We start from the raw sequence: 9,914 nt of genomic DNA on the forward strand, positions 1-9,914 counted from the left end.
CGAAGAACAAGCGCTGTCGTCGTGTGGGATCCTCTTCTTCCCCTGTCAGCAAGACACCTCAGCCCATCTGTGTTCACCTGTCATACAGCGACATTACTTCCCGTATCCAGATGCTTCCTGACACATGTGCGGACGTCACAGTTATCGGCACAAGACACCTCGACATTCTGCGGATCCCTAGGAGCAGCTTGCAACCACCGTCAACTTCTATAACACTCACCGCAGACGGTTCTGCAATGGCACCTGCTCTGGGTACATTTCAGGCTACCCTCACCCTAGGTAAGCAGTCATGTTCTGCCAGGATTCAGGTCCACAAAGGTGTTCAGATGCCACTACTGTCTTAGGGCCACTGTCAAGAGTTTGCCATAATATGCCAGGTGCTGCAGCCTAGTCAGCAGCAGGAACCCCTCATGAAGAACGACAACCCTACGAGGCCCTTTGAGTCCGTCTCTGCGGATTTCTTCGTTGTGGCGGGAAAGTCCTTTCTCGTCATCGCCGACCGGCTCTCAGGGTGGCCTGTTGTCGTCCCCTGCGGAGGCAACACTACTGCCTCTCATACAGTACGTATGTTCTATCGCTTCTTCCGGGAAGTTTTTGTCCCTCTCCGCCTGAGGACTGACGGCGGGCCCCAGTTCACCAGCAACGACTTCCGGGACTGCATGGAGTGATGGGGAGTTTATCATGTGGTGTCCTCGCCACATTATCCCCAGTCCAATGGACATGCCGAGGCTGCCGTAAAGTCCGTCAAGCATCTCATCCTCAAGACGGCACCCTCAGGCAACATTGACTGTGAGAAGTTTGACCGGGGTTTATTGGAATTGCAGAATACCACCAACTTCACAGGTCGCTCCCCAGCACAGATGTTATACGGCCACCCACTACGGTCATGTGTCCCTGCCCATCCTGAGTCCTTCTCGAGGGAGTGGCAGGCCAAGACCGAGGACTGCGATCGTCGTGCAGCCGCCCGTGCTGACCAGGTAAAGGCACAGTACGATCAGCACGCCCGACCCCTTCTCAGGTTGAGTAACGGGCAAACAGTTCGGATTCAAGACCCGACGTCTCACCGCTGGGACAAGGTCGGGGTTGTCATGGGCTGCGGCAAGACCAGGGATTACGAGGTCCGTCTCCCTAGTGGTCGGGTATGGTGGCGGAATCGCCGCTTCCTTCGTTCAGTACCGTCCTCTAGTGGTGAACCCCTCCCCCACATCTCTGTGAACCCTTGCTTGGATGAGAAAAGTAAGTCCTCATTCAGTGACCCCCCAGTTTTCCCACGTCACTCTCAAAGGTTCCTGGAAAAAGAGTCCGCTCGAGATTGCACTACAAGCGTGAGGGGGAGGGAGGTGTAGATATATGAGACGAATATGGCTGTAATATGTAACTGTACTATTTACCATTATTGATTCGGGTCTCTGTATTATATGTTTTATAATCATACTCCCTTTTGTCACCGAGTGTTAGTTCAGACTTTGGGCACATGCGCGCTGTACGCGCAGGTACAGATACCCAGAGAGATTCCAAGACAGGACGCTGTTTACCCCTGTCTTAACTCCTTTTTGTGTTTGTACCAGAAATAGAACTTACAGGCTTGACATCAGTGTATTTCCTTTACCCCTGAGTGTAAGGACCACCTGAGTATCACTGATACTTCTAATAATACAAAATTATTCAACGATGAATCTTCTGAAATTTATACAACCTGTGTCAATAATACACCAACCACCGATATACCCACTAGAAGAAAATGGTATAATATGTTACTGCAGATAATTAGAGCTTATAATAAAGAGCATATTGCCGACAATCAACAACAACGTTTATCTCTATCAATGCTATTTAAAGATCTCCAGAAACAAGAAAATATTATAGAATTCTTAAATAAGAATTCTAAAATTATAGATACTTTGAAACTCTAAGGTTTGTTTCTGTAAATATTCATGTGCAAGAGATTATATGTGCCCACAGCCCACATCACACAGCCCACATCTCTGAGACAACCACCAAAATTTTAACGTAAAAATTTATCTCGGGAATCAAAAAATATAGTAGGATACACATTTATTTACAAATCAATTTTACACTGGATAAGAAAATAATTTTCAAAATACATTCAAATAAATATTTTTCTGGTATCAGCTAAAATATTATTTATGTTTGGATATTCTTGATGTTTTTTTAAAATATTAACCAATTTCATTCCCACAATATCTACATTATCATGATTTAGTATTTCAACTGTAGTAGAATTTGAAGATAACCATTTTTCATGACATTCGTGTAAATTATTTAAATATAATAATGATATATTTTGTTCGCCCTTTCTTTGTCTTTTTACTATTCGTTGAAAACAAATTTGGGTTAACATTTAAATAAAATTTAAGTTGAATAGCAATATAGTTTCCCAGGAGTTTATAGGCGTGTGTAGAAATTATCGAGATATTAATGTTGTCTAGCACTTAGGATGGAAGGAAACTCTAATGTGGTTTTCTTGTATAATATATAAGTTATATGATAGACAGTCTGGTGCTGGAGGTGCCGTGTGGTGGGGAGCTGCTCAGTAGAAGACGTTCGGTGAGTAGCGTGTTGAAGGAGGTAGATGTGCAGGAGCTTCGTTAGAGAAGATGTTGCCTGTTGCTGGCCTCCTGATTGAATGAATGTTAACAGCGTGGAGCTTGCTGGAGGAGATGTTGCTTGTTCAGGAAGATGGGCAGAATGAATCTCAATGGAGAGACAGAGCTTATATACCCAGCAGCAGCCGCCAGTCCTCTATGAATCATGTTGGGAAAACCCAGAAAGTTGCCGGTGACTAGTTTCGTTGCTAAGCAACCGTACCATCTGGGGACAGCTCTCGCTTGGTTGCTAGGCAACGGCACGTTGGAATGTGATGCGTAGTTGTAGGGGAGACGTCCACTACACAGTTTTACGTCAACGTTTTCCAAATTAAGGATGCTTAAAAAAATTAGTTAACTGGTTCTACTGCTGGATTGAGATGGCTGTTACGTTAGTTGTATCAGAAAATACTAAAATCATAATAGATTATATGTATGATTTATTTGCAATTTCTATTCGTTACACTGTACATAAATAACCACAACATCTTGCAGTATCTGAGTAGATATAGGAATAAACATTTATGCATATGTACAAACACAAATTAAGTAGGCTGTTATAGCAATAATAATAATAATAATAATAATAATAATAATAATAATAATAATAATAATCGAATCCAAAATAGTTTACACCGGGAAGACTTGCATCTTTCTTGCTTTTTATTTGTTAATAACTTTATTAAACAATATGTACTATCAATATAACAGATACACACACACACGGTCAACAATATGGAGCGGCGATCGTCACATAACCTGAATTATTTATATATTAGAGCTTTTTCTATTGTATAGCAACCACAGTAAGAGAAGCTAAGACAAAAACAATAAATGATAAGTATGATAGCAGTAACATAAATGAAAGACAACTGACGTTTTATAGTTTGAAAAATCAATATAATCACAATAACAACATTACAGCTAATCAAAATATTTCGTGCGATGAATGATATTAGTAACATAAAACTGTATGATTACACATGTCTGATTTAACTAACGCACAAAAAATACTGAAAAAAAATAGAATTCAGATTATACTGAGAGACACTACTTAAAGCCTCATACAGAGAGTAGGATCTCCCAATAGACTTCAATACGATAAAAGAATACGATCCTTTCCGAATATATTCCAGTAGCACTTTATTATACAGTACTCTATTATATGGTTTCCGTCTTCAAGTTATGAACCATGCAAGTTGTGTAATTTGCAGGTTTTTTTTACTAAACTGCCTCACTATACTGTACTGTAGTTATATACTGTAGCTGTTTTAAGGGTTTATGAAAATGCTCAGAATTTGGGCAAACTTCGATGTAACATTACGGCTCCTAGGATCACTCTCTAAACATCACTTGTGTAACAACTCACTATGTACAATGCACTGATTTTATCTAATCAGTAAATATAAATACAGTATGATAATATTACCATTATATTATACAATAACTTTCTTCGGCGAGAATCACTCCTACAAAAAACCAAGACGGCGAAAAGTGTGGAGTGTGTTGTTTACCATTAGTTCTTTGTAAAGTTTTAAGATGCGGTCGTCGAGGACAGTGTGAGCCTTGAAGTAAGGACACGACGATTTCATCAGCTCACCCACACAATCTTTGCGGTAGTGTTGGAGGTGGGCGTCTGCCTCCGGTATAGACAGATGGTAGCAGTTATTAAGACAGGAGAAAGGGAAGTGGTTGTGGAGTGTGAGAACCCGCTCGGTGTTGTGGAAACACTTGATGTAGGAGCCGGGCCTGGTGTAGTTAGCGGCGCGGTAGACGTGTTGCATCATGTGGAGGTAAGGTGGCACGCCTGGCACTTTGCCATGAGCGTCCTGCATGGAGTCCAGGAAATACACGTTACGAGCACAGTAAGACGACCTGGGCTGCCCCTCCGTGACCGCCAGCAGCTGTTCAATGAGCGACTTCCAGTTTGGAGTTTTCCTGGGCATGATAAACTCATCCGTGTCAAGTAACACTACATATTTATAACGGTATATGTTCCTGTACAAGCAGTCGTTGTACGGAATTACTTCATTCTGGCGTTTATGTACCATTTTAGCCTTTAGATACATGTGTAATAAGCCTCGTGCGTTTGGTTGTTCACCCGGTAGTGTTAATTTAGTAATATCAACCCGCCCGAGGGACTCGTAATACTTTAACACTTTAGAAACATTTGGGTGTATTCCCATCTCATAGAGAAACACCTTGTTAGCCCCGAGAAGATGGAGCAGCTCCAACCACTCCACCATCATGATGCTGTTATCGACATAAGAGAAGTCCAACCCTTTGACGCACACCGCAAAGTCCTCCTTCTGACCTCCTGTTGGCTCATTCTTGATAACCCGCAGGTTGTTGAAGGGCTTGTCGCAGGGTAACTCTACCAACGACACTGACTCTGGCACCCGCTTGACGTGTGTAGGCGGCACCACGCACTGGATCAGGTACGGCTGCAGTACACCTTGCCTGTAATTACCCCAACCTCTAATCCATATGTATTTATATTCCTTAACCTTGGAAATAATGGGACCCTTCTCACCATCAAACCAAAGCTGGCAGTTGGTCTCCACAGTAGGTCTGATGCGATTGGCCATGCCAAGAATGCGAATGGAAGGAGCATCTTTGGACAAAGTGCGGTTGTCGTAAAAGGAGTTGTATAGATAGAAGGTACCATTGCTGGTATGAAGAGCCTGCCAGTATATGTTACTAAACTGGATGTCGAAGAGCGAGGGATACCTAGCACACTTGACGTGACCAGGACTGACGTGTGGGTTTAACTTTTTGCGGTAACTGAGGGGCAGGTTAGGCAGTGCGGCCAGAATCTTATCCTTGTCTTCTGTCACTGAGCTATCGATGGCTGGGTTCGCGTACACCTCCCTGCAGTGTGAAGCCAAATGTGAGAAATTACTTAAATTGTAATACAGTATGGCGATTATTATATCTGAAGATCTGTATCATTATGACTAATGATCAAATGTATAAAACAATGACACACGTTACAATCTTAATGGCTCAGCACCTGATGCTTTCCTGGTCGGTGTAATGGTCGTACTCAGTCTTGAGAGAGGTGAGGTAGAGGAACTTCTCATTAGCCGCCTCCGTCGCTTGGTCCCAAACGTAAATACTGTACCAATAAAACACAACAGGAAACAAACTGTCTTAGGGGGATAAATGTTCCACTTAATTTCCAAACAATTTAAAAATGTCTCAGTTTTAAAGCAAGAATGTCAGAGATTTCCTTATTTCATCGTAAGATTAACCACCTAAAGCTAACTTAACCTAATCCGCCCAGGTATAGCGTTAAGGTGTTTGGGGTGTCTATTCTTCACATAAGCCGACTGCGTATTATAGTGGAAACGAGCCTAATAAAAATGTAGTTTATTACATTGTTTGTGAAGGTAAGGGAGATGATGCGTATTTTATTTTAAGATGTCTTCACATGCACAGAAACTTGAGAATTAACTGTCAGGGTGGCTATAGTAATGTTTCTCTTTATTCCCAGATTATGAACTGGGAAATGTGCGTCATCTGTCAAAGGAACACTGGGGAGAGGCTGAACTGTCCGCTATCAAGTAAACATTATTGATCGAGCTCGGAGATTCAAGGATTTGGATAACCTACCAGATGAATTCCATGTTGACAGTGTTGAGCAACGTTTATGGAAGGAGGAGAGGGCTTATGGCACGCATTATGTATAAAGATGCTTTCTTCCGACAGGCTTCAGAGAGCGGAACAGTTAGTAACAGTCAAAGAAGAGTGATAAGCGTACTTATGCAGCCGCTTATAGCCGAACCTGCCTTACTTGTTTTCTGTGGGGTATTTTTGCTCACAGTCTGCTATTTTAACGTCAGTGTAACCCCACGACTGAGAATTTTGGGGGGGGGGCGGGGTCAGATGTGGATATTATGAACCTGCAGTGTTGACGGGTAGGGAGGTTTACGCCTCAACAAATTTGTTGTCTAATGTAGAACTAAGATAAAGTGAACGGTGTTTATACAGTGTAGACCCTGGATGATGAACGTTTGAAAGAATAAAATACAAAAATATTAACGTAAGATATACCTGTATTGATATTTTCCTAGAATTTGTTTGGGAAGATTTTTTCTAACACGATAAAGTCACAGATGGTAATTACATACATCGTGCTGTATATTAATCTGATCTACAAATTATTGAAATTAAGTATTTTGCTTTAGTTTTACAACCAATTACTGCAATTCATATAATTTCTTCTACATTTGTCAGGTTTCCAACACGCCATTCTGACGTTTTTTGACAAGCTTAAAATTCAGCACTGGTTCGCCTCATTAACCTGCACGACACAGGTGTAACATATGATTCATCCTTAACACACCTTGACGTTACTCACAAGCTTAAATGTATGACGGCACGGGAAGGGGGGCACTCCTCTCTTCTTAATATTATACCAACAGTTACAAGTAACCTTCCCCCGCCTTCCCTGTGTCCCCTTCAAAAAGCAGATGTCATAAAGCCATCTCTCGAGTAAGTGAACTGCACTGTACGTTATTATCCTAAAATACTACTGTAGTGAAATGATCATGTCAAGTGAAAGAATGGTTAATTGCGAGTCAACATAGAGAGGGGCAGATGCGTCAACTCAGTCAATGTATGCTTGTATATATCCTCTCCGAATTCAATAGGAAACAGAGGAAGAGACGAAGAATGCAATACTAAAATGTAAATATATCTATATTGTAATCTTATGGAAGCAAAAATGTATATACAATCCTAGTGGAAACTAAGAAGTGAACATGACAAGACCTACCTGATGGGGATGCAGACGAAGGTGGCACACAGTAAGAGCAGCAGAAAACGTCGTAGCTTGTTGGGGAGGTGACGGAGAACGCGGCATTTTCGTTCCATGTCTGTTGCTTCACTGTCACTGTCCGCGCCTGTAACACCACACCAAACAATATTATATGTTTTTTTCTCGGATAATTTATGTCTCAATAATACTATGAATCATATACCAGCCAATTGACTACGATTAAGACACTATACTTCACACCGCGTATTCCACTACGATACATCAGTTTACTAAAATCAATGCAGTGAATTGTTACTTCTTTCATTTACTTTGACTTTAATCCTCTTCACCACTGATCGGCTCGTTAGCCGCTTGGGCGATCGGCCACGTCTCTGTTACGCACTGTTAGCAAGTACTGGGCATGCACTGCCTCCTGAATGTATCTGAACCTGCTCCAGTGATTATCAACTCTGGTCTTGAAAGAGCTCACACTCGGTGCCGTCACAACACTCTCCGGCAGGTTGTTCTGAGAGTTTACAACTCTCACTCAGAAAAAGTCAGTCAGTCTTGTGAGCCGAACGTCCACCAGCTCCAGGTAAGGGCACTCCACTGAGTAGTACCCTTTGAGATGCTTATACACCTCAATAAGTCTCCTCTTGCCCGTCTGTAGTATATGTTCGACAATATCACGCGGTCCAATCTCTCAGGGTAGCTGAGGTGCTGTAGTGCAGGCACCAGTCTGGTGGCCCTCCTTTGGACATTTTCAATCAACTGACAGTCCCTAGCATATCTCGGGGACCAGACGGTGTGACAGTACTCCAGACAGGGAAGCATTTTACTCATGAAGATCGTTACGAGGGCCGGACAGTCAAGATATCTGAACGACCTTCTTATAAAACCTAATTATTTAGTTGGCTGATTTACCTTCTTCTTGCAATGGACTGAGAACTTCAGTTCATTGTCAACATACACACCTAGGTCCTTTTCACATTCAGTCTCAATTAATGCAGTTTCTTCATCCCGTTGGGACATATGATACGCCTCCTTACCGTTGGTACGTCCCAGGTGCAGCCTCTTGCACTTCGCGACATTAATCTTAGCAGCCATTTCTTTGACCATTCATGAAGCTCACAGAGATCCTTCTGCAGCTCTTCACAGTCTGTTTGGTTCTTAATTTCCCGAAATAACTTGGCATCGTCAGTAAACATTTGTATGGAGGAGTGTATAGCTTCTGGCATGTCATTTATGAAACAAACAAACAACAGCGGGCCCAATACACTGCCCTATTAGGGTGTGTCATACGGAGGCGAATTTTTTTTTTTTGAGTTTGAAAAATCGGCCCATGGTATTAATGATGTAGTTCTATGTGCAGAATCATGTGATATCTTCAGATTTGAAAAGTTTTCATTTTTTGCTCGGCAAATTTTAACTTGAAATCTTATGAAAATTCAGTATTCCCACCCTTTTACCAACACCACTAAATAGCTTATTTAAGTAAAGTAAATGTATCAGGTTATTTAATTGTGGGATGAAAATGATCCAGAATAGTGAAAGCGAATGATCTTGCAACACATTTATTAAATTTAATATTCCTTTAGAAAACAAAATCATCAAATACAAAAACCGGTTTTTACTACTACGACGTGTTGCTGCACACACCATAAGAGAACATGTCTTTCTTGCTTCTGTTTCTATGCATCACCTCCTGCCTGACCACCTGGCTCAGTGCGGCCCTCCTCTCCTGTGTACGTGACTGCTGGCCTCGCTCACTTGCTGTACCTGGCAGCTCTACTACTCTGCGGGTGTGCGAGGGCCAGGCAGGGACATGCATGGGGTTGTCCAGGAAAGCTCTGACTTGAACATTGGTGAGGCTGCAGGTAAGAGGGGCTCACTGCCAGCCTGGATGTTATCCAGATCTATGAGATCAGTGAGGGTCGTGGCACCTAGATTAACTTCAGGAGTCTTCCTGACCCTGAAGGAATCGTCACCAACTAATTCGTCATGCCCAGATCCTCTCATAAGTCTCATATCCAAGATCTTTTTGACTGCCACTCTTCTCTCCTCCTCATCCTTACTGCAGAGCATTGTCACTTTTCCGAGGCACCGCCTCCCGGGGATAGGCATACCAGGAAAGATCTCCTCACGTGCTCCACAATCTGAACAACCTTCCTTGGTTGACTCATAAGACTCAAGCTGGAAGAACATGCCTCGGACTTCGGAGAACATGATGACTTGACCTTGAGTGTGAATAGTTTGTAGTAGACCTCACGATAGATTGGACAATAAGTCTCCAGGTTGTGAAAGCTGGTTCCCTTTCAGTTTATGATGAGCGACCCAAATTCTGCAGAACCTGAGAGCCGTTGTGAGCCACCTAGAATGTGAGACTGGACCTATCTGCAGGTAAACAAGTCTATCAGGCATGACCCCAGTTTTGATGGCACTGCAAATCATGTAACCATAGTACTGGTCAGTACTCAGGTCGTCAATGACAGTATGTGCAAGCTCAACGAGTGGAGGGCCAACTGTGATTTTTCAAAGCTCGGATT

General features: G+C 42.5%; 1 protein-coding gene across 1 annotated transcript; it reads right to left on the minus strand.

Moving 5' to 3' along the window:
• Window positions 1-3,479: 3,479 nt before the first annotated feature.
• Window positions 3,480-7,541, minus strand: LOC121868449. The gene is made up of 3 exons (XM_042369097.1): window positions 7,387-7,541; window positions 5,620-5,724; window positions 3,480-5,477 (listed from the first exon to the last, which is right to left on the minus strand). The coding sequence occupies exons 1-3, from the start codon at window positions 7,482-7,484 to the stop codon at window positions 4,076-4,078; spliced, it is 1,605 nt and encodes a 534-aa protein (XP_042225031.1). The 5' UTR covers window positions 7,485-7,541; the 3' UTR covers window positions 3,480-4,075.
• Between the last annotated feature and the right edge of the window lie 2,373 nt (window positions 7,542-9,914).

This window comes from Homarus americanus, unplaced genomic scaffold (genome assembly GCF_018991925.1).
Source record: "Homarus americanus isolate GMGI-L3 unplaced genomic scaffold, GMGI_Hamer_2.0 scaffold51999, whole genome shotgun sequence".
NCBI lineage: Eukaryota > Metazoa > Arthropoda > Malacostraca > Decapoda > Nephropidae > Homarus > Homarus americanus.